Source organism: Salmo trutta, chromosome 15 (assembly GCF_901001165.1).
Source record: "Salmo trutta chromosome 15, fSalTru1.1, whole genome shotgun sequence".
Lineage (NCBI taxonomy): Eukaryota > Metazoa > Chordata > Actinopteri > Salmoniformes > Salmonidae > Salmo > Salmo trutta.
The window spans coordinates 54,842,306-54,868,187 of record NC_042971.1 but is presented as its reverse complement, the minus strand read 5'-3'; the positions used below and the strand labels follow the sequence as shown (position 1 = coordinate 54,868,187).

The window sequence follows — 25,882 nt, the reverse complement described above, 5'->3', positions numbered from 1 at the left end:
AGGTAGAGAGAGAGGAGGTAGAGAGAGCTACAGATAAGCATTGAGAGAGAGAAGGGTATGGTGGCTGGTAATGAGATACATATGTATTGTAATTGGAGCAGATGGCTGTACATTTTGCAAGCCCCTGGCCCTCCACTCCTCCACTGCTCTACTGCTTGCAGTGGTGGACTGGAACCAGAAATCAGCCCTGGCATTTATAGCATCCCAAAAGGCACCCTATTCCCTATGTAGTGTGCACTACTTTTGGCCAGGGCTCATAGGACTCCGGTCAAGAGTAATGCGCTATATAGGGAACAGGGTGCCGTTTGGGGAGACGGTTAGAGTCACAGTGTCACAGACCCTGCCTGATTCTCCCTATCCAGACACGCACGCACGCACGCACGCACGCACGCACACACACACACACACACACACACACACACCATTACTGTGAGGGTGAACAACTGTGACATAATAAATACATTAATATACAGCACATTTAAAGAGAAGACAATGGCTGTCCTGTGTGAGTTTCAGACGCATTGTCAAGGGAAAGTTTACAGTTTTTTTATTGTCACACTTACAAGATAGGTGCAGTGAAATGTGTTGTTTTACAGGGTCAGCCATAGTGGTACCGCACCTCTGGAGCAAATTAGGGTTAAGTGCCTTACTCAAGGCCACATCGACAGATTTTTCACCTTGTCGGCTTAGGTATTCAAACCAGTGACCTTTCGATTACTGGCCCAATGCTCTAAATGCTAGGCTACCTGCCACCTACTATTCATAATGTATATGTTACCAAATGACAGCAAACCAAAGGATATATATTTTAAAATCTGCAGATGCTGCCTAGCTGACTTTGAGTTGTTTTTTGCCAAGAGATGCAAACATTTTTGTTTTTACTTGATGTGATTGCCATAGAAAATGATTATCTTTCAATACTTTGATTTAAGCCTATTAAGAAGTCAAACCTCAATTACATAACTGCATTTTTCTATTCTAACACGGCAGCATATGTTTCCTCCTTTCACATCATGCTTGGCTGGTGCTGTTCACTGAATTCCAAGACAGTATGACCAAGCTGCTTCAGTCCATCTGTATCTTTGGAGAACAGGACTTGATATTTGATTTGTTGGCCAGTTGGCAGCATGTATAATCAAACAACTTGCTGACTCATCATACACTAACTGCTTGTCTGAGTAGTCAGTTTAGTACTTTTCATGAGAGGGTCTGCCTGCCCTCCAATGTCAGGTTAAGGTCCGGTGTGGCTCCATTGGTAAGAGTATGGTGCCGGTAATGCCAAGATTGTGGGTTACATTCTCGTAGGGATCGCATACTGCACTTTCGATGAGGGTGTGCCCTCGACCTCCAATGTCAGGTTATGGTCTACCTAGTTATGTGGTGTGTGAGGCTGTGCTGTCCTGTGTGTTGTGTAAGTATGCATATCCCTAATATATTCTGAGGCTATTTCATGAGTGTGTCTGCCCTCGCCCTCACCCTCCATTATCAGGTTAAGGTCTCCTTGTTTATGTTGCTCATGGTTGGATGAAAAAATACAGATGTAGGATCTTAATTTGATCACCCTGTTGCAGGAGAACTTTGACATTTAAGACTTGATTATCATCCCCTACAAAAATGTCAATTAGTTATAATCCACATGATAATTCACATTTCCTATTAATGCAGGACTATTTTCTTGCTGTAGCAAACTGGCTCAAATGAACATCCTACATGCGTAGATGCCTATCTATAAAATATTCTGAGGCTATCTGATGAGAGCATCTTACCTTGACCGCCACTATCAGTTGAAGGTTTCCCTGGCTATGCTCCTTATGGGGAGGGGGGGGGGGGGGGGGGTACAGTATACTGTGTATTGTATAAAGACTAGAGTATCCCTGAATTATTCCAAGGCTATCCTCTTGTGGTCGAGGGTCTGTGAGAGCATCAGGCTTAATCAGAGCTACGCAGCGCTCCTAGGGACTCATTTTAACTTGAGTCCTTTACAGTTAAGAGCTCAACACGCAGCTATGTTTTATATGGCATGAAAATTGAATTAGGTTGATGCACAAATTCAGTTGGGTATTTGAATATGACCCATTGTATGTCTTTCCATGACATAGACTGACCAGGTGAATCCAGGTGAACGATATGATCCCTTATTGATGTCACTTGTTAAATCAAATCAAATCAAACTTTATTTATCACATGCGCTGAATACAACATGTGCAGACCTCACCGTGAAATGCCTACTTCCAAGCCCTTAACCAACAGTGCAGTTCAAGAAAGAGTTAAGAAAATATTTACCAAAGAAACTAAAATAAAAAAATTATAAAAAGTAAACCAATATAATAACAGTATCGAGGCTATATACAGGGGGTACCGATACTGAATCAATGTGCCGGGCTACAGGTTAATCAAGGTAATTTGTACATGTAGGTAGGGGTGAAATGACTATGCACAGATAATAAACAGTGAGTAGTAACAGTGTACAAAACAAATGGGGGGGGATCAATGTAAATAGTCTGGTGGCCATTTGATGAGTTGTTCAGCAGTCCTATGGATTGGGGGTAGAAGCTGTTAAGGAGCCTTTTGGTCCTAGACTTGGCACTCTGGTACCGCTTGCCATGCAGTAGCAGAGAAAACAGTCTATGACTTGGGTGACTGGAGTCTCTGAACATTTTTTGGGCTTTCCTGACACCACCTAGTATATAGGTCCTGGATGGCAGGACGCTTGGCCCGAGTGAGGTACTGGGCCGAACACACTACCCTCTGTACTGTGTACTGTGCAGTACTGTGCAGATGCTGTGCAGTTGCCATACCAGGCAGTGATGCAACCGGTCAGGATACTCTCAATGGTGGAGCTGTAGAACTTTTTGAAGATCTGGGGACCCATGCCAAATCTTTTCAGTCTCCTGAGGGGGAAAAGGTGTTGTCGTGCCCTCTTAATGACTGTCTTGGTGTGTTTGGACCATAATTGTTTGTTGATGATGTGGACACCAAAGAACTTGAAACTCTCGACCTGCTCCACTACAGCCCCATCGATGTTAATGGGGGCCTGTTCGGCCCACCTTTTCCTGCAGTCCACGATCAGCTCCTTTGTCTTGCTCACTATGGTGGTCTGCTTGAAACATGTAGGTATTACAGACTTGATCAGGGAGAGTTTGAACATGTCAGTGAAGACACTTGCCAGTTGGTCAGCACATGCTTTGAGTACACATCCTGGTAATCCATCTGGCCCCGCGGCTTTGTGAATGTTGACCTGTTTAACTTCTTATCGATGGTGGCAGTATTGAGTAGCTTGGATGACTGATGTGCCCAGAGTAAACTGCATGCTACTCATGCCCAGAAACTAAGATATGCATATTATTAGTAGATTTGGTTAGAAAACACTCTGAAGTTTCTAAAACTGTTTGAATGATGTCTGTGAGTATAACAGAACTCATATGGCAGGCAAAAACCTGATAAAAAATCCGAACAGGAAGTGGTTGTAGTTTTTCAAGTGATTGCCTATCCAAACTACAGTGTCTGTGGGGTCATTTTGCACTTCCTAAGGCTTCCACCAGATGTCAACAGTCTTTAGAACCTTGTTTGAGGCTTCTACTGTGAAGTGGGGATGAATAAAAGCTCATTAAGTGAGACTGCCAGCAGGGCATGAGCCTCAGCCATGCACGCTCATGTGAGAGGTAGCTCAGTTCCATTGCATTTCTGAAGACAAAGGATTTCTCCGGTTGAAACTTTATTGCGGATTTATGATAAAAACATCCCAAAGATTGATTCTATACATCGTTTGACATGTTTCTACGAACTGTAATGGAATTTTTTGAGTTTTCGTCTGACCTGCGTGTCGTGAATTTGGATTTGTGAACTGAAGGCGTGAACAAAAAGGAGGTATTTGGACATAAAGGATGGACTTTATCGAACAAAACAAACATTTATTGTGGAACTGGGATTCCTGGGAGTGCATTCTGATGAAGATCATCAAAGGTAAGTGAAAATTTATAATGCTATTTCTGACTATTGTTGACTCCAACATGGCGGATATATTGTATGGCATGTTTTTGTGTTTGAGCGCCGTACTCAGATTATTGCATGGTGTGCTTTTTCGGTAAAGCTTTTTTGAAATCTGACGCAGCGGTTGCATTAAGGAGAAGTTTATCTAAAGTTCCATGCATAACACTTGTATTTTCATCAACATTTATAATGAGTATTTCTGTAAATTGATGTGGCTCTCTGCAAAATCACCGGATGTTTTGGAGGCAAAACATTACTGAACATAACACACCAATGTAAACTGAGATTTTTGGATATAAATATGAAATTTATTGAACAAAACATACATGTATTGTGTAACATGAAGTCCTATGAGTGTCATCTGATGAAGATCATCAAAGGTTAGCGATTCATTTTATCTCTATTTCTGCTTTTTGTAACTCCTCTCTTTGGCTGGAAAATGGCTGTGTTTTTTTGTGTATAGGCGCTGACCTAACATAATCATATGGTTTGCTTTCACCGTAAAGCCTTTTTGAAATCAGACACTGTGGCTGGATTAACAAGAAGTAAAGCTTTAAAATGGTGTATAATACTTGTATGTTTGAGGAAATCTAATTATGAGATTTTTGTTGTTTTGAATTTGGCACCCTGCACTTTCACTGGCTGTTGTCATATCGATCCCGCTAACGGAATTCAAGCCATAAGAAGTTAAAGGTCTTGCACTCATCGGCTACCGAGAGCCTTATCACACAGTCGTCCAGAACAGCTTTTGCTCTCATGCATGCTTCAGTGTTGCTTGCCTTGAAGCAAGCATAAAAGGCATTTAGCTCATCTGGTAGGCTTGCGTCACTGGGCAGCTCGCGTCTGGGTTTCCCATTGTAGTCCGTAATAGTTTTCAAGCCCTGCCACATCCGACGAGCGTCAGAGCCGGTGTAGTGCGATTCAATCTTAATCCTGTATTGACACTTTGCTTGTTTGATGGTTCATCTGAGGGCATAGCGGGATTTCTTATAAGTGTCCAGATTAGTGTCCCACTCCTTGAATGCGGCAGCTCTAGCCTTTAGCTTGATGCGGATGTTGCCTGTAATCCATGGCTTCTGGTTGGGAAATGTATGTACGGTCACTGTGGAGACAACGACATTGATGCATTTATTGATGAAGCTGATGACTGAGGTGGTATACTCCTCAATGGCATTGGATGATTCCCGGAACATATTCCAGTCTGTGCTAGCAAAACAGTTCTGTAGTGTAGCATCCGCGTCATCTGACCACTTCCGTATTGAGCGAGTCACTGGTACTTCCTGCTTTAGTTTTTGCTTGTAAGCAGGAATCAGGAGGATAGAATTATGGTCAGATTTGCCAAATGCAGGGCTGGGGAGAGCTTTGTATGCATCTCTGTGTGTGGAGGAAAGGTGGTGTAGAGTTTTTTTCTTCTGGTTTCACATGACATGCTGGAAGAAATTAGGTAAAACGGATTTAAGTTTCCCTGCATTAAAGTCCCCGGGCCACTAGGAGTGCCGCTTCTGGGTGAGCATTTTCTTGTTTGCTTATGGCCTTATACAGTGCTTGTGGTTTGTGGTGGTAAATAGATGGCTATGAATAATATAGATGAGAACTCTCTTTGTAGATAGTGTGGACTACAGCTTATCATAAGGTACTCTACCTCTGGCGATCAATACCTTGAGACTTCTTTAATATTAGACATCACGCACCAGCTGTTATTGACAGATAGACACACACCCCCGCCCCTCGTCTTACCAGACGTAGCTTCTCTGTCATGTCGGTGCATGGAAAATCCCGCCAGCTCTATATTATCTGAGTCGTCGACATTAAGATAATACAGTTTATAGTGTCCCGTTGGTAGGATAATCTTGATCGTAGTCATCGATTTTATTTTCCAATGGTTGCTCGTTGGCCAATAGAACGGATGGCAGTGGGGGATTACTCGCTCGCCTACGAATCCTCAGAAGGCAGCCCGACCTCCGCCCCCTTTTTCTTCGTCTTTTCTTCACGCAAATGACGGGGATTTGGGCCTGTTCCCGAGAAAGCAGTATACAATATCCTTCGCTTCGGACTCGTTAAAGGAAAAAGCTTCTTCCAGTTCGAGGTGAGTAATCGCTGTTCTGATGTCCAGAAGTTATTTTCGGTCAGCAACATAACGCATAAATTAGGTAAAAAAACAAGTTACAAACAACCCCAAAAAACGAACAAAATAGCGGTTGATTAGGCGCACGTAAAACTTCAGCCATCCCCTGCGGCGCAATTCTACTTCAATCAGTGTAGATGAAGGGAAGGAGACAGGTTGAAGAAGGATTTTTAAGCCTTGATACAATTGAGACATGGATTGTGTATGTGTTCCATTTAGAGGGTGAATGGGAAAGACAAAATATTTAAGTGCCTTTGAATGGGGTATGGTAGTAGGTGCCAGGCGCACCAGTTTGTGTCTATAACTGCAACACTGCAGGGTTGTTCAACAGTTTCCCGTGTAAATCAAGTATGGTTCCCAATCCATAGGACATCCAGCCAACTTGACACAAATGTGGGAAGCACTGAAGTCAACATGGCCCAGCATCCCTGTGGAATGCTTTTGACAAATTGTAGAGTCCAAGCCCCAAAGAACTGAGGCTTCTCTCTCTCTCTCTCTCTCTCTCTCTCTCTCTCTCTCTCTCTCTCTCTCTGTCTCTCTCTCTCCTCTGAGGTACTAGGCATATTACCAGTCCTCTCAGGGCTTTTATCTTCTCTCACAGCTGATCTGGAGTCAGTGGAGCGCTCCTTCTAATCATGGCCTAATGGCAGATTACACCATGACACTTCTGTCCCCTACCCTGGCTGTGTACACAGATCGTGAGTCACACTCACACTAGTCTTGCTAGAATGATGGCGCCTTAAGGTTGACTCCCAAATGACACCCTATTCTTTATGTATTGCACTACTTTTGACCAGAGCCCTATTCCTTATGTAGTGCACTACTTTAGACCAGAGCCCTAATCCTTATGTAGTGGACTACTTTAGAGCAGAGCCCTAATCCTTATGTAGTGCACTACTTTTGACCAGAGCCCTATTCCTTATGTAGTACAATACTTTAGACAGGAGCCCTATTCCTTATGTAGTGCACTACTTTTGACCTGAGCCCTATTCCTTATGTAGTGCACTACTTATGACCAGGGCCCAAAGAGACACGGCCGCTGTGGGTAGAGACTACACTCACACTGACAATATGCAGTACTATTCTCCTATAAGTCATTACTGTGTGATTTCAGTAGGCTTTTTAGTAAGACTATACACAATCAAATAAAGTTGACTAGCTGGGGCAGGAGGGAACAGTGGAAAGAGATGACCTCTTTGGCTGTGAGTCAGCTGTATGTGTCCCAAAGGTGTTTAGGAACAAGCAGGAAGTTTGGCTGGTGATTGAGGCTGTGGGGAAACTTTTTATGCCTCTAAATTAGACTTTGTCCACATCCCAAATGCTACTCTATCCCCTATATAATGCTGCACTTTTGCCCATACATACACTTAGAAAAAAGGATTAAAAAAAACCGTTTTGGTTCCATGTAGAACCCTCTGTGGAAAGGGTTCTTCATTGAACCCAAAAAGGTTCTACCTGCAACCAAAATAGTTATTCAAAGGGTTATCCTATGGGGACAGCCAAAGAACCATTTTAGATTCCAGATAGCACCTTTTTTCTAAGAGTGTAGGGCTCTGCGCAAAAATATGGAGTAGGGTTCAATTTGGAACCTTAGACTTCAGTCAAACAATGACCTCCCTCCTCCACTATTCCCACAGATAATAAGATTAATAATCAAGTAAAAAAATGTGCCTGGGTTAGAAATTATGTATATTTGGCCAGTAAACCGACTGACCGGGTGCTTCAGTGCTTCATATGCAGCACACAGCTCCCTGCCTCTTCGGAATGTATTACTTTTCAATGAGCTGGTTGTTTGTTTTGTGAAGAACATAAACCAGTGAATAAAATCAATTTGGTGCAACTGTCTGTGTGGCGTAGGTATTTCCCTGCAAAGCCCACTGTCCATCATGATTCATGAGAAGGGTGGCGTCTCATGGAGGCTGAATGAGGGAAGGGGAAAGCAGATAGCGAGGAGAGGATAAATCACCCTCATATTTCTTCTTTACTGTCATTTATGAAATGTGTGTTGGGGAAGTCGAGCCATGAATGAGATCTTATGAAGTCAAGGTTACACAAAGGTAGCAGCGGGTAGCGCTGGTCGTATTTAAAAATGTTTACTGTGTGAACTTGAGTCTGGCTCTGGCAGTTATGAATCTAGATTTATTAATCCAGAGAGCAGTATTTAAGTAGGAAATTGACAGAAAACGGCAGTTCATCTAACTTTGGTTCTGACCCAGGCCATTCTGTATTAGCTCAAGGCCAAATTCTTCAAAAGCCTGGCACCCTCAAAATGGACACATTCATCACACAGCCCTGTCATCATCGTAGATGAGTTGGTACTGGACCAAAAATCTGTCATGGTGTTTCTCTTTATAGGTTGCCCAATTGTTCTCTCAGCCTCTTTTAGCTTCAGGCCTACTTTGCTGTAATAACTAGAATAGTCAACCTTGCTGCTACAGATAAGGCTGCAGTTGTTTAACATCTCTGGGGTATGTGGGATGCTAGCGTGGACACACTATTCAACAGCCAGTGAAATAGCAGGGCGGCAAATTCAAAACAACAAAAACCTCATAATTCAAATTTCTCATTTACATTTACATTTAAGTCATTTAGCAGACGCTCTTATCCAGAGCGACTTACAAATTGGTACATTCACCTTATGATATCCAGTGGAACAACCACTTTACAATAGTGCATCTAAATCCTTTAAGGGGGGGGGGGGGGTTAGGGGGTTAGAAGGATTACTTCATGCTATCCTAGGTATTCCTTGAAGAGGTGGGGTTTCAGGTGTCTCCGGAAGGTGGTGATTGACTCCGCCGTCCTGGCGTCGTGAGGGAGCTTGTTCCACCATTGGGGTGCCAGAGCAGCGAACAGTTTTGACTGGGCTGAGCGGGAACTGTGCTTCCTCTGAGGTAGGGAGGCGAGCAGGCCAGAGGTGGATGAACGCAGTGCCCTTGTTTGGGTGTAGGGCTTGATCAGAGCCTGAAGGTACGGAGGTGCCGTTCCCCTCACAGCTCCGTAGGCAAGCACCATGGTCTTGTAGCGGATGCGAGCTTCAACTGGAAGCCAGTGGAAAGAGCGGAGGAGCGGGGTGATGTGAGAGAACTTGGGAAGGTTGAACACCAGACGGACTGCGGTGTTCTGGATGAGTTGTAGGGGTTTAATGGCACAGGCAGGGAGCCCAGCCAACAGCGAGTTGCAGTAATCCAGACGGGAGATGACAAGTGCCTGGATTAGGACCTGCGCCGCTTCCTGTGTGAGGCAGGGTCGTACTCTGCGAATGTTGTAGAGCATGAACCTACAGGATCGGGTCACCGCCTTGATGTTAGTGGAGAACGACAGGGTGTTGTCCAGGGTCACGCCAAGGTTCTTAGCACTCTGGGAGGAGGACACAATGGAGTTGTCAACCGTGATGGCGAGATCATGGAACGGGCAGTCCTTCCCCGGGAGGAAGAGCAGCTCCGTCTTGCTGAGGTTCAGCTTGAGGTGGTGATCCGTCATCCACACTGATATGTCTGCCAGACATGCAGAGATGCGATTCGCCACCTGGGTATCAGAAGGGGGAAAGGAGAAGATTAATTGTGTGTTGTCTGCATAGCAATGATAGGAGAGACCATGTGAGGATATGACAGAGCCAAGTGACTTGGTGTATAGCGAGAATAGGAGAGGGCCTAGAACAGAGCCCTGGGGGACACCAGTGGTGAGAGCACGTGGTGCGGAGACAGATTCTTGCCACGCCACCTGGTAGGAGCGACCTGTCAGGTAGGACGCAATCCAAGCGTGGGCCGCGCCGGAGATGCCCAACTCGGAGAGGGTGGAGAGGAGGATCTGATGGTTCACAGTATCAAAGGCAGCATATAGGTCTAGAAGGATGAGAGCAGAGGAGAGAGAGTTAGCTTTAGCAGTGCGGAGAGCCTCCGTGACACAGAGAAGAGCAGTCTCAGTTGAATGACCAGTCTTGAAGCCTGACTGATTTGGATCAAGAAGGTCATTCTGAGAGAGATAGCAGGAGAGCTGGCCAAGGACGGCACGTTCAAGAGTTTTGGAGAGAAAAGAAAGAAGGGATACTGGTCTGTAGTTGTTGACATCGGAGGGATCGAGTGTAGGTTTTTTCAGAAGGGGTGCAACTCTCGCTCTCTTGAAGACGGAAGGGACGTAGCCAGCGGTCAAGGATGAGTTGATGATCGAGGTGAGGTAAGGGAGAAGTTCTCCGGAAATGGTCTGGAGAAGAGAGGAGGGGATAGGGTCAAGCGAGCAGGTTGTTGGGCGGCCGGCCGTCACAAGACGCGAGATTTCATCTGGAGAGAGAGGGGAGAAAGAGGTCAAAGCACAGGGTAGGGCAGTGTGAGCAGGACCAGCGGTGTCGTTTGACTTAGCAAAAGAGGATCGGATGTCGTCGACCTTCTTTTCAAAATGGTTGACGAAGTCATCCGCAGAGAGGGAGGGGGGGGAGGAGGATTCAGGAGGGAGGAGAAGGTAGCAAAGAGCTTCCTAGGGTTAGAGGCAGATGCTTGGATTTTAGAGTGGTAGAAAGTGGCTTTAGCAGCAGAGACAGAAGAGGAAAATGTAGAGAGGAGGGAGTGAAAGGATGCCAGGTCCGCAGGGAGGCGAGTTTTCCTCCATTTCCGCTCGACTGCCCGGAGCCCTGTTCTGTGAGCTCGCAATGAGTCGTCGAGCCACGGAGCAGGTGGGGAGGACTGAGCCGGCCTGGAGGATAGGGGACATAGAGAGTCAAAGGATGCAGAAAGGGAGGAGAGGAGGGTTGAGGAGGCAGAATCAGGAGATAGGTTGGAGAAGGTTTGAGCAGAGGGAAGAGATGATAGGATGGAAGAGGAGAGAGTAGCGGGAGAGAGAGAGCGAAGGTTGGGACGGCGCAATACCATCCGAGTAGGGGCAGAGTGAGAAGTGTTGGATGAGAGCGAGAGGGAAAAGGATACAAGGTAGTGGTCGGAGACTTGGAGGGGAGTTGCAATGAGATTAGTGGAAGAACAGCATCTAGTAAAGATGAGGTCAAGTGTATTGCCTGCCTTGTGAGTAGGGGGGAAGGTGAGAGGGTGAGGTCAAAAGAGGAGAGGAGTGGAAAGAAGGAGGCAGAGAGGAATGAGTCAAAGGTAGACGTGGGGAGGATAAATTCACCCAGAACTGTGAGAGGTGAGCCATCCTCAGGAAAGGAACTTATCAAGGCGTCAAGCTCATTGATGAACTCTCCAAGGGAACCTGGAGGGCGATAAATGATAAGGATGTTAAGCTTGAAAGGGCTGGTAACTGTGACAGCATGGAATTCAAAGGAGGCGATAGACAGATGGGCCACCACCCCGCTGACCAGAAGCTCTCGGGGTGTGCGAGAACACGTGGGCAGACGAGGAGAGAGCAGTAGGAGTAGCAGTGTTATCTGTGGTTATCCATGTTTCCGTCAGCGCCAAGAAGTCGAGGGACTGGAGGGTAGCATAGGCTGAGATGAACTCTGCCTTGTTGGCCGCAGACCGGCAGTTCCAGAGGCTGCCGGAGACCTGGAACTCCACGTGGGTCGTGCGCGCTGGGACCACCAGGTTAGAGTGGCAGCGGCCACGCGGTGTGAAGCGTTTGTATGGCCTGTGCAGAGGGGAGAGAACAGGGATAGACAGACACATAGTTGACAGGCTACAGAAGAGGCTACGCTGATGCAAAGGAGATTGGAATGACAAGTGGACTACACGTCTCGAATGTTCAGAAAGTTAGCTTACGTTGCAAAAATCTTTTGACTAAAATGATTAAAATGATACAGTACTGCTGGCTGGTGAAGTAGGCTAGCTAGCAGTGGCTGCGTTGTTGACTTTGTTTGAAAGTGTAGCTGGCTAGGTAACCTCGATAGTTTCAGTGCTACACCTTATCATGATACAAAGGCAGCTATGTAGCTAGCTAACATAACACTAATCAAGACGTTCCTTTGTAATGTATTTAGTTTCTACAATGCTGCTCGTCCGTAATAGTTGGCTAGGTTTGGAAATGGCGTCGCGGGGGACGAAAATAGCTGGCCAGCTAACCTCGATAATTACTCTGAACTACACAATTATCAAACTATGACAAACTATGACAAAGACAACTTATTGACTAAAATGACTAAAGTGATACAGTACTGCTGGCTGGTAAGGTAGGCTAGCTAGCAGTGGCCGCGTTGTTGACTTTGTTTGAAAGTGTAGCTGGCCAGGTAACCTCGATAGCTTCAGTGCTACACCTTACAAGGCAACTATGTAGCTAGCTAACACAAGCTAACCTGGCTAGCTAACCTCGATAATTACTCTAAACTACACAATTATCTTAGATACAAAGACAGCAAAGACAACTATGTAGCTAGCTAACACTACACTAATCAAATCGTTCCATTGTAATGTATTAGTTTCTACAGTGCTGCTAGTCGGTAGAAGTTGGCTAGCTCGCTAGCAGTTGTTGACTAAGTAGGAGAACGGTGGCGCGGCGGACGAAGATAGCTGGCTAGCTAACCTCGATAATTACTCTAAACTACACAATTATCAAACTATGACAAACTATGACAAAGACAACTTATTGACTAAAATGACTAAAATGATACAGTACTGCTGGCTGGTAAAGTAGGCTAGCTAGCAGTGGCCACGTTGTTGACTTTGTTTGAAAGTGTAGCTGGCCAGGTAACCTCAATAGCTTCAGTGCTACACCTTACAAGGCAACTATGTAGCTAGCTAACACAAGCTAACCTGGCTAGCTAACCTCGATAATTACTCTAAACTACACAATTATCTTAGATACAAAGACAGCAAAGACAACTATGTAGCTAGCTAACACTACACTAATCAAATCGTTCCATTGTAATGTATTAGTTTCTACAGTGCTGCTAGTCGGTAGAAGTTGGCTAGCTCGCTAGCAGTTGTTGACTAAGTAGGAGAACGTTGGCGCGGTGGACGAAGATAGCTGGCTAGCTAACCTCGATAATTACTCTAAACTACACAATTATCTTTGATACAAAGACAGCTAAGTAGCTAGCTAAAAAATTGCTCAGATCAAGCAAATCAAACCGTTGTAATGTAGTGAGATGTAATATTACCTGCGGAGCGGAATGCAGCACGACCACTCGCACCAAACCCGGAAGTGTTCTCAAACATACAACTATTATATCCCATTTTAAAGATACACTTCTCGTTAATCCAACCACATTGTCCGATTTCAAAAAGTCTTTATGGCGAAAGCATAACATTAGATTATGTTAGGACAGCACCTAGACAAGAAAAACCACACAGCTATTTTTCCAAGCAAGGAGAGGCGTCACAAAAATCAGAAATACAGCTAAAATTAATCACTAACCTTTGACGATCTTCATCAGATGACACTCCCAGGACTCAATGTTACACAATACATGTATGTTTTGTTCGATAAAGTTCATATTTATATCCAAAAACCCCATTTTACATTGGCGCGTGATGTTCAGAAAATGTTTTGCCTCCAAAATGAGCACATCAATTTACAAAAATACTCATCATAAACGTTGATCAAATTTACAACAATTATTGAAAGAATTATAGATACACTTCTCCTTAACCTCTATGGGACCGGCGGGACGAATTCGTCCCACCTACGTAACAGCCAGTTGAATCCTGTGGCGCGATTTTCAAAACGTTTGAAATGCTATTACTTCAATTTCTCAAACATATGACTATTTTACAGCTATTTAAAGACAAGACTCTCGTTAATCTAACCACACTGTCCGATTTCAAAAAGGCTTTACAACGAAAGCAAAACATTAGATTATGTCAGCAGAGTACCCAGCCAGAAATAATCAGACACCCATTTTTCAAGCTAGCATATAATGTCACAAAAACCCAGAAGACAGCTAAATGCAGCACTAACCTTTGATGATCTTCATCAGATGACACACCTAGGACATTATGTTATACAATACATGCATGTCTGTTCAATCAAGTTCATATTTATATCAAAAAACAGCTTTTTACATTAGCATGTGACGTTCAGAAAAAGCATACCCCCCGCAAACTTCCGGGGAATTTACTAACAATTTACTAAATTACTCACGATAAACGTTCACAAAAAGCATAACAATTATTTTAAGAATTATAGATACATTACTCCTCTATGCACTCGATATGTCCGATTTTAAAATAGCTTTTCGGATGAAGCACATTTTGCAATATTCTAAGTACATAGCCCAGCCATCACGGGCTAGCTATTTAGACACCCACCCAGTTTAGCCTTCACCAAAATCACATTTCCTATAAGAAAAATGGTCTTACTTTCCTGTTCTTCGTCAGAATGCACTCCCAGGACTTCTACTTCAATAACAAATGTAGGTTTGGTCCCAAATAATCCATAGTTATGTTCCATCAGCGACGTTTTGTTCTTGCGTTCTAGACACTATCAGAATGGTAAATCATGGTCGTGCGCATGGCACATAACGTAACAAAAAATTTCTAAATATTCCATTACCGTACTTCGAAGCATGTCAACCGCTGTTTAAAATCAATTTTTATGCCATTATTCTCGTAAAAAAGCGATAATATTCCGACCGGGAATCTGCAATTAGCTAAACAGCCGAAGGAAAATACTGCACGGGGTCGAATCGGGCACGCGCCTAATTCCATTGTCCTCTGATGGGCCACTTGGAAAAGGCGATAATGTGTTTCAGCCTGAGGCTGCCTCGTCATCGTTCATGTTTTTCCTGGGCTCTGAGAGCCTATTGGAGCCGTAGGAATTGTCACGTTACAGCTAAGATCCTGACTCTTCAATAAACAGAAGCAACAACAACAACCGTTGTAACACTATAACAGACCTGTGGAGCAGTGCTCTGTATAATCTGTCAATCTGAATCAATCTACATGTGTTCAACAAAAACAGGGCTGTTGTTAGGTGTTGTTTTTTGTTGTTGTTGTCCGCTGTTAGCAATGATTACAGCATTGACAATGCATGTCATCTGAGCCAACTGCAACATCAAATAATCAAAGTAATGATAAGAATAGCAGGTTCCTGCTATCTGTTTTCAATCATTTTTATTCAGGCTTTAGTTTATAATGGCTACAGTCAGGAGATGTGTAGTGGAAAGAAAAGTAGCAATATAGGAGAACAATAGAGATGTTTCCTTATTGCAGTTCATAAACCTTAGTTTAGTTGGAGAGTGAGGTAGTTGGAAGCATGAGGTAGTTGGAAGCATGAGGTAGTTGGATGCATGAGGTAGTTGGATGCATGAGGTAGTTGGAGAGAGAGGGCTAGTTGGAGATCTGAGGTAGTTGGAGCCCAGAGGTAGTTGAAGCGTGAGGTAGTTGGAGCGTGAGGTAGTTGGAGCGTGAGGTAGTTGGAGGGTGAGGTAGTTGGAGGCTGAGGTAGTTGGAGAGAGTGAGCTAGTTGGCGTGTGAGGTAGTTCGAGCCTGAAGTAGTTGGAGCATGAGGTAGTTGGAGCGTGAGGTAATAGTTGGAGAGTGAGGTAGTAGTTGGAGAGTGAGGTAGTAGTTGGAGTGTGAGGTAGTAGTTGGAGAGTGAGGTAGTAGTTGGAGAGTGAGGTAGTGGGAGAGTGAGGAAGTTGGTAATGGGATAATCGGTCAGAGGGGAGGAGATATTACGATAATCGGTAAGGGGGAGTAGAGATTAGGAGATTCAGTGAGAGGAGAAAAGATATTACGATAATCGGTTAGAGGGGAGGAGATATTAGAAGAATCGGTCAGAGGGGAAGACATATTAGGAGAGTCGGTTACAGGGGAGGAGATATTAGAATAATCTTGTCTTGTTGATACCCTCCAACTCCCAGCTCTTCTGGGACATTCTGAGCTCTTCCATTTCAATCCCCAGAGGTTTCCCTTGGGTAGGCCAGTCAGAGAGGCTGACCCAGTGACAAATGTGGGTCAGAACTGAAGTAACTCTCTTCTTTCAGCTCTGTTCTCTTCTCTTCTTCCCTCTTCTCCCCTCCCCTCCTCTCTTCCCTCCCCTGCTCTAAGCTGTTCAACTCTGAGTTTTCTATACAGTATCTGAACACTCCAAGCCAAGCTATGCCACTGCTGGGTGGAGGGCAGGCACCTCAATATTTTATAAGTTAACTCAGGCTCACCAAAATAGTTACTTTGTAAGCATGACTGGGAGGGAGAGTTAGTCTGACCTTCTGAAGAGGTTTTCTATTGGCATCTTCATAAGCTCAAAGCTAAGCAGTGATGAAGGCTACAGATAGAAGCAGGGCGTTGGTTCAACTGAAACTCGGTTACGTCTCTGTCCCCTGACTACAAAGAAACCAGATGTAAGTGGAAGAGGGCTACAGTACTATACCAAGGGTAGATTGGTAGACCATCACCCATTGATTGACAGTCACCCGCAAGCTTTTTGGCAGGGTAGAAGCTTGTGTGTGTGTTCAATGTGCATGTACGTGCATTCATAGGTGTTTGTATTTGAGTGTAGTCTATAATTGAGTGTAGTCTATAATTGTATTACTACCTGCGTTCACTCCCAGAGCCCCCCAAACCTCCTCAACACATGCCCTCTCCGTTCCCCATTAGCTGTGTGCTAGTACACCCGTACAGAGTGGAATAGCCATATGTCTATAGGAATAGCACAGGCAGGGGACCGGGTCTTCTAAAATAAATAAGAATAATCACTTTTCTAGCTACGGGCCTAATTACTCACTCCATTTTACTGCACGACCCAAGTGGCTCCTCCTTAGCAGTAGAATAATATGTTACCAACTATAGTGCACTCTTTTTGACCAGGGCCCATAGGGCTTTGGATAAAAGTAGTGCACTATATACGAAGAAAAGGGTGCCATTTGGGACCCCCTTATGATTTAATGGAGTACAGGCTGCCACTCTGACTGTCAGTCATATTTCACATATTATATTTTTCGACAAAGCCTAATTTAGTACTGTTAAAACAAGCTGTATTTACAACATGTGTGTGTATTGATGTTGCTGCTGAGTGCTGACTAACTCAGAGAAGATAGTCATCCGTTATGTGTGAAGGGGTCCAGAAGTGTAGCAGCAGCGTCTGTGTCTGTCTGCGTCTCTGGTATATCAGGCGAATCTCAACACTGAAAAAACACACACACATTGACACGACGTAGTTACAACATATAAAATGGATGACTGTAAAGTGCATTAGCGACACGTAGAAAAAAAAACACTTTAAAAAGTGTAGCTTGAGTGAATTATGACACCTCTAGGAAGAAGGGAAAGGAATGTGACAAATGTTGTTGGAAAGTAATGGCATTTTCCCCTTTACTGTACTGAACGTTCGGTTCCACACCTGATATGGAGTGTGCACTGACTGTTTTGTGTTATGAGGCTTGACTGTTGAAAGAGCCCCTCATTGGCACACCTGGGTTCAAATAGTACTTGAAATCTTTCAAAAACATTGACCGTTTGGCTTCAGCCTGCCTGGAGTGTCAGGTGGGCGGGGTTTGGAGTGACACGTTTTAGGACTTTTTTATTGGTTCCGTTGCACCAGGCAAGCTCAAACAAGCACAGTTAGCATACAGTATTTGAAATGATGTGAAATAGTATTTGAACCCAGGTCTGCTAATTGTGTTTTTCTCCAACGCTGCAGAAGGATTTTGGTATCAGCCGCGGGGGAGAAAACACAGAGGGAATGTAATTATCATAGGAGGACTTTTTAAAGCAGGAGTGCTTAGTGTGTGTTGATGGATAGACTTACAGTATGCCTATCCCCTGGACCAGGGCTGGGTGGCGATAAATCAGTCACTTTTATGCCCATTGTGGAGAAAGTACACTATCCACCCACACACCATAGTCCTGTGGACGCTCCAGGCTTATGTAAAATTTAGGCCTTAGAGCTGTAGTTGGAGAAGTGAATGCATAGAACACGTCTATTTTACAGGTTTATCTTTCAGTTTTCTTCATGTCCAGGCCCGTCACGGAGGAGAGGAGAGGACAAAATAGGAGAGGAGAGGACAGAATAAGTGAGGATAGGAAAGGACAAAATAGGAGAGGAGAGGACAGGAGAGGAGAGGACAGAATATTAGAGTACAGGAGAGGACAGAATATTAGAGGACAGGAGAGGACAGAAAAGGAGAGGACAGGAGAGGACAGAAAAGGAGAGGACAGGAGAGGACAGAATAGGTGAGGACAGGAGAGGACAGAATAGGAGAGGAGAGGACAGGAGAGGCCAGAATAGGTGAGGACAGGAGAGGACAGGATAGGAGAGGGGACAGGAGAGGACAGGAGAGGACATAATAGGGGAGGACAGGAGAGGACAGAATAGGAGAGGAGAGGACAGGAGAGAACATAATAGGGCAGGAGAGGTCAGAATAGGGGAAGAGAGGACAGAATAGGTGAGGAGAGGACAGCAGAGGACAGAATAGGTGAGGAGGGGACAGACTAGGCAGGGAGAGGACAGAATGGGGGGGAGTAGGGAATAGGAGAAGAGAGGTGAGTAGAGAATAGGAGAGGAGAGGGGAGTAGAGAGGAAGAGAGGACCCAGCTGGCTGCAGCAATGGTTGAAAAACATCCCTAATGGCACCGTATTCTGTTTATAGTGCACTACGTTTGACCCGGGCCTAGTGCACTATAGGGAATAGGGTGTCATTTGGGACAAATTCTTAGTCTCGTTTCTGGGTTATAGAGCATCTTAGTTTATGTTTTTCAAGCAGCATTAGATTGCACATTAATTACTTGCTTGTGTTCACAACAGTCTTGGGAGCTATTAGCATAAGTGAAGTTGCCTGAAGGATTCTAGATGAAATCTGCGTTAGCATGGTCGCACGGCAAAGTGTTGGAGTCAGTGACTGTTCCTAGTGGTGCCTTTGCTCTAGTAATAAACGTGTTTGAAGCCAGTCAGGGGAGTGACAGCCTTGCAGCTTTGCCGTCAGCTTGTCTCAACTCTGTCTGTGCGTTATTGTAAAGAGAAGTTAAGACTGGCAGACTGACAGATTCAGGATAAAGAGTTTTTAACGGCTACATTGCCACAGCGGCCTCCATTGTCTTCACTGATTACATTGAGTCAACCCATGGTGCTATGCAATGTAAAGCACAAATGAGAGGGTTGATTGTTGTCAGGTCATTTTACAGATGGGGATAGTTTGTCTGGCTAGCTGAGCATTAGTTATCCAATTGATACATTGTTTTTCTTACTGGCGTAATCAGCTATTGTCTTGCTGCGGTGTTTAACTGGATCAGCAGTGCTGCTCATGGCAACGCCATCTCGCCGAGTGTACTGTTAAATGAAAGTCAACCTCAATGTGACCCACCAGATTCAGAAGCTTGAAAACCCCATTAGAAAAAAGTTTGAAAACCCCATTTTGTTTTATTTCAGTTTTAGTTTTATATAATAACCTTGGGCTGTGAGCACATGTTCATTCAATACCCGTCTATGACTGCTGCATAACATAGCGCCTCTTCAACACAGCATGTTCCTCTATAGATTGGAGAAGTGGGGCATGATCGATCAATCAATCAAATGTATTTTTAAAGCCCTTTTTACAGTACCAGTCAAAAGTTTGGACAACGCTACTTATTCCAAGGTGTTTCTTTATTTGGACTATTTTCTACATTGTAGAATAATAGTGAAGACATCAAAACTATGAAATAACACATATGGAATCATGTAGTAACCAAAAAAAGTCTTTAACAAATGAAAATATATGTTTTCTTCAAAGTAGCCACCCTTTGCCTTGATGAGGGCTAGTTGGAGATCTGAGGTAGTCCACAATTATCTCCTTTGTCTTGATCACGTTGAGGGAGAGGTTGTTATCCTGGCACCACACTCTCTGACCTCCTCCTTATAGGCTGTCTCATTGTTGTCGGTGATCAGGCCTACCACTGTTGTGTCGTCGGCAAACTTAATGATGATGTTGGAGTTGTGCCTGGCCGTGCAGTCATGAGTGAACAGGGAGTACAGGAGGGGACTGAGCACGCACCCCTGAGGGGCCCCCATGTTGAGGATCAGCGTGGCAGATGTGTTGTTACCTACCCTCACCACCTGGGGATGGCCTGTCAGGAAGTCCAGGTTCCAGCTGCAGAGGGAGGTGTTTAGTCCCAGGGTTCTTAGCTTAGTGATGAGCTTTGAGGGCACTATGGTGTCGAACGCTGATCTGTAGTCAATAAATAGTATTCTCACATAGGTGTTCCTTTTGTCCATGCTTCACAGAGTTCAAGTAACAGACATAACTCAACATCAACTGTTCAGAGGAGACTGCGTGAATCAGGCCTTCATGGTCAAATTGTTACTAAAGGACACCAATAAGAAGAAGAGACTTCCTTGGGCCAAGGAACACGAGCAACGGACATTAGACCGGTGGATATCTGTACTTTGTTCTGATTGGTCCAAATGTGAGATTTTTGGTTCTTTGTGAGACGCAGAGTAGGTGAACGGATGATCCCTGCATTTGTGGTGTGGCGGTGCTTTGCTGGTGACACTGTCGGTAATTTATTTAGAATTCAAGGCACACTTAACCAGCATGGCTACCACAGCATTCTGCAGTGATACGCAATCCCATCTGGTTTGCCCTTAGTGGACTATCATTTGTTTTTCAACAGGACAATGACCCAACACACCTCCAGGCTGTGTAATGGCTATTTGACCAAGTAGGAGAATGAGGGAGTGCTGCATCAGATGACCTGGCCTCCACAATCACCCGACCTCAACCCAATTGAGATGGCTTGGGATGAGTTGGACCGCAGAGTGAAGGAAAAGCAGCCAACAAGTGCTCAGCACATGTGGGAACTCCTTCACGTCTGTTGGAAAAGCATTCCAGGCAAAGCTGGTTGAGAGAATGCCAAGAGTGTGCAAAGCTGTCATCAAATGCAAAGGCTGGCTACTTTGAAGAAAACATATATTTAGATTTGTTTAACACTTTTTTGGTTACTACATGATTCCATGTGTTATGTCATAGTTTTGATGTTTTAACTATTATTATACAATGTCGAAAATAGTATAAATAAAGATTTTTTTTGGACTGGTTCTGTATATCAGCAGTTGTCACACAGTTCTATACAGATACCCAGTCTAAAACCCCAAATAGCAAGCAATGCAGATAAAAGCACAGTGATTACCAGGAAAAACTCCCTTGAAAGGCAAGAGTATATGAGCATGAAGGCCATATCGTTCTTCAAGACGTTCAAACATTCATAGATGACCAGCAGGGTCAAATAATTAACCACATTGGTTATAGAGGGTGCAACAGTTCAACACCTCAGGAGTAAATGTCAGTTGGCTTTTCATAGTCGAGCATTCAGAGGTTGAGAATGCAGGAGAGAGAGAGAGAGAGAGAGAGAGAGAGAGAGAGAGAAAGAGAGAGAGAGAGAGAGAGAGAGAGAGAGGTCAGGGTTCGGTAGCCGCAGGCAGAGAGAGAGTGAAACAGGTCAGGGTTCCGTAGCCACAGACAGAAACAGCATGGTGCCCTATGAGGGCTGCACCTATCATACCATCACAATAACTCAATGATTGGATAGTGTTGCTCTGGCGAGCCAGGACTTTCTTTTGGGTAATAGCAGTCAATCACAGATCAGATCAAGCTACAAGGCAGTTTGCAGGCCCTGTAGTACATTACATTATGTAATGCTCACTCACATCCTGGTCTCACATGCTGCGAAGGAAGATACAAGTCATTCAGTTCTTTCTTCTTCAAAAGATAGACACACAGTATGTCTTCAATAGCCCTAGATGGGACCAAAGTTATTTATCCATATTCTTGATTCACTTAGGTCAGACCTAGACTGGACCAAAGTTATTTGTTCATATTCTTGATTCACTTAAGTCATTCACAAAGTTCCTCCATCGAGTTTGGTTCCATATTCAGGCGTATTTCATTAGGAATGAACTTCTGCCATTTTGTATTATTGTAGATCCACCAGTAGATGGGCACATTATCTTTCGGGGCCAATATGAAACACGAAAAACAAGCTCTAGTACGTTTAGTTTATTATTGGGGACACGTCTTTCCCTGTGGAGGTTGGTGCTGCACGTGTTTAACTTTACAGAAGCTTCTAGCTGCTCTACTTCCTGTGGCAGTTGGTGTAAATGTTATAGCATGTGTCCCAAATGGTATCCTATTCCCTATATAGTGCTCTACTTTTGACCAGAGCCTATGGGGCACTATATAGGTAATAGGGTGCCATTTAGGAAGCACCCATAGTCAACTACATTGTGCTAGCTGGCCACAAGCCCAATCTGTCTCTCCCTCTCTCTCAATCTGGCCAATTAATTCCCTGCCAGAGGAACAAGCTAATTAAAACAGGGACTGAAGCACCCCTACAATGTCACTACATGGAGTTAGCACATTAGGTTGTGTGTGCTGCTACAGTTCTGCTCTTCAATCTGTCTGGAGAGCTGAAAGACTATAGGCCCCATAGGTCAATATACTGTGGAACCAAGTTGTGCAGAATGGAACACAAGAACAGAACACTGGTGTTTAGTTTGGATTGAGGATGCCTGTTACTTTTCCATGCCATAGTTCCAGTTCACAAACAAGCATGTTATTGGCCTCATTAGACTATTATTTCTGCTGAATGCAGCATGGTCTGAATGTTTTAATACATCCAAAAGACATACAGTGAATCGTATTGAACTCTGGAGATGAGTGGGAGTGAAGTTATCCTGATGCCTCACTTTACCCTGTCTTCATGTACATATCTACCTCAAATACCTCGTACCTCTGCACATTGATCTGGTCCTCCCTGTATATAGATCTATTCTTGTGTTTTTACTTTGATTCCACTTGTGTTACTATTTTGTTTGTATTTTTAAACACTGCATCGTAAACAAGCATTTCACAATAAAGTCTACACCGGTTGTATTTTGCCATTTGACAATTTTGTATTTCTTTGATTTGTCGATGTGCCCTTGAGCGGGGCGCTTGACCCTGGTTGCTCCTGTGGGTCGCTCTGGATGGGAAGATCTGCTAAATGACTTAAATGTAAATGTAAATGTTGAGCGGCTTCACTGCAGGTGGATTGTATGTTTAATAATTCAATAAAAAAAAGTACTATTATGTAGCAACATGTTAAGTAGAGAATCTAGCTATTAGAACATATATTATGTCTCTAAAAAAACAAATAAAGCATTACCTTGGGATGTAAGTATTGTATTTTTTTTTTTTTACGTGGGATTTCTATGGTTTAGAGAACTGGTGTTAAACTCATTCCATGGAGGGCCGAGTGTCTGCGGGGTTTCGCTCGCCCATGTACTTGATTGATGAATTAAGGTCACTAATTAGTACGGAACTTCCCACACCTGGATGTCTAGGGCTTAATTGAAAGGAAAAACCAAAAACCTGCAGACACTACGCCCTCCTTGGAATAAGTTTGACACTGCTGGTTTAGAGATAGAGAAATTAGCTATGGTACCTGTAAGCCTGTTCTGCAAAGGTGGCTCTAACACGAGGAAAGGTGAGTTTATTGTCGAGGTTCAGTGGATGTGAGCCGCACAGGTATTCAGCATTAACCTCCAGTTTCCTCCACCGCACCATGATGTCTGTGCATGACTGAACACAGAGTCAGTCAGAGATATGGCTAAAGGCAGTGAAATGCCTAACTCTGAACACCATCATTTTTGTATTGTTTTTTCAAACTCTCTGTTCTTTCTGTCAAGAGGTTTTCAACGAGTCTCATCTCATTAGTGATGATCAACTCAGCTTTTACTCCTCTGCTCTCTTTTAGGAGTGCACTTCTCACCCTCAAACACTATAATTGAAATGCTTTTCACACTGAATACTCAACAAACAACCTCATGTACACTCATTGAGAGACAGTGATTGTAGGTTGGTCACGATGAGAGTGTGTGTGAACTACTAATGAGAGGTTTGCAAGCTGTATGATTAACATAATACAAAAATCCCCATCAAAAGTAGTCAGTTTAGATATTTATTTTTGCATGGGCCTCAGAGGTGTGTGGTGGAGGTATGGAGGTCGTTTTGTGCCAACAAAAAAAGGGAGGGGTAAATATGTGTCCAAAAAACTTTCTTTCTGAGCTTTCTTATATCTCTATAGGACAGACGCTTCAAAACCGTATTCCTTGTGATTTCTCCTAGATATAGGACAGACGCTTCAAAAGCGTATTCCTTGTGATTTCTCTGAGATATAGGACAGACGTTTCAAACATTATCCCTTGTGATTTCTCCTAGATGTAGGACATACGCTTTAAAACCGTATTCCTTGTGATTTCTCCGAGATATAGGACAGACGCTTTAAAACCTTATTCCTTGTGATTTCTCTGAGATATAGGACAGACACTTCAAAATCTTATTCCCTATGATCTCTTCTAGATATAGGACAGACGCTTATTCCTCATGACTTCTTTTTTGACTGTCTGCTTTGCCATTCATGAATGTGTTCTTCAATGCATTTCTATGGGCTATAGTGGTAAAGGCCAAAATTCAGTATGTTATCAAATAATGTTTTAATCATTTTGGGGGATACCTACAGGGGTCCTACAATTCTAAATAAAATGGCTAAATGATCCATGGTATGACCAATTTAAAACACGCCTAAAACAAGCATTAAAGCTCATTTGCCCCTAGCACGGTTCTGTAATATTTGTTTCTTATTGTTCTGTTTTTAATGTCATAAGAGATAAGCCAACTTTATCTGTGTGTGTGTGTGCATTTGTTTGCTTGTGCATGTAATCACGTACCCCTAGCATGTGTGTGAGCGTTTGGTCATATGCGTACGTGCATGCCAATGTGTATGCGTGTGTGGGTTTTTTTATTGCAATCTAAACCTCCAGTCATAATCCTAAAAGTGTATGGAGCAGGAACAGGTCTCTGAGAGTCTCTGGATCTAAACAACATGAGTCGCCAGCTTGTTTTATTACTGAGGTGGTTCTAACAGACATAACTGCAATACAATACCCAATCTGACATCGTTAGAGCAAAAATCCTTGATCACATGGGGGCCATGTTAGAGGTGGTCAATGATTCTCTTCTCATCTAGTGAAAGTACTGCAAAGTGCAGCTCCTATTTGAATAGGATGGCGTGGTCCTTAGTGGTAATTCTTGACACATGGGCTTCTTCAATGTGACAAGAACACCCTGCTTTTGCAGTGTTTGACTCTTTGAGTTGATCTCGTATGGTTGAAATATTTTCATAATTTGGTTTATCAATACTTTGGTTTTACAACATATTACAGTTGAGTTCAAGTCACTCTGTAACATGTTTTGTGATATTGTTTTGGTCTTGGTGTTTTGATCTCTTCCAATAAAGCCATAGCACACATTAGTGGTGTTGGAACATAACAGTGATCTGCATTATGTGGTTATTTTACAGTGATGTTATTAGAATGGTGATGACGTCCTGTGATGTCACCACAATGGTGTCGATGGTGTTTCTATCGCTGCTGACAATATTGTGTCAACTCACTTTAAGTATGATTCCTCCTTGATAATGTTCTTTGGAGGTACTATGCTGAGTTACTACTAGTCCAGAGCTCAAAGACTAATCCTTTGCTTTGTGTTTCATGTTTGCTTGATAGACAGCTGTGATGGCCCACTGGTGTCCAACCTGCCCCAGTCCTCCTTCAGAAGCTCCTCACAATTATCCAACAGCCATGGGCCCGGCTTCGCTAAAGTCAACAGGAGAGATGGTGAGTACTGGACTTTTGATACATATACTCCTGAAAAAAAATGGTTCCAAAAGGGTTCTTCAGCTGTCCCCATAGGAGAACCTATTTGGTTTCAGGTAGAACCCTTTTGGGTTCCATGTAAAGCCCTCTGTGGAAAATTGTTCTTCATGGAAGAACCATTTTAGGTTCTAGATAGAAAAAAAGGTGCTAAGAGTGTACCATTCTACTGCAGTAGTTCTGAGGAAACAGGTTGTGTAGTCCCAATGGCTTTTTGCAATG

General features: G+C 43.8%; 1 protein-coding gene across 3 annotated transcripts in view; it reads left to right on the top strand.

The window, feature by feature from the left end:
• LOC115149369 (contactin-associated protein-like 4) overlaps positions 1-25,882 on the top strand; it is a 203,596-nt gene that overhangs the window by 9,348 nt on the left and 168,366 nt on the right. For all 3 annotated transcript variants that reach the window (XM_029692183.1, XM_029692184.1, XM_029692182.1), the window contains exon 2: positions 25,514-25,624. In XM_029692183.1, the coding sequence (XP_029548043.1) occupies positions 25,514-25,624 (111 nt within the window). The remainder of the gene's footprint in view (positions 1-25,513; positions 25,625-25,882) is intronic.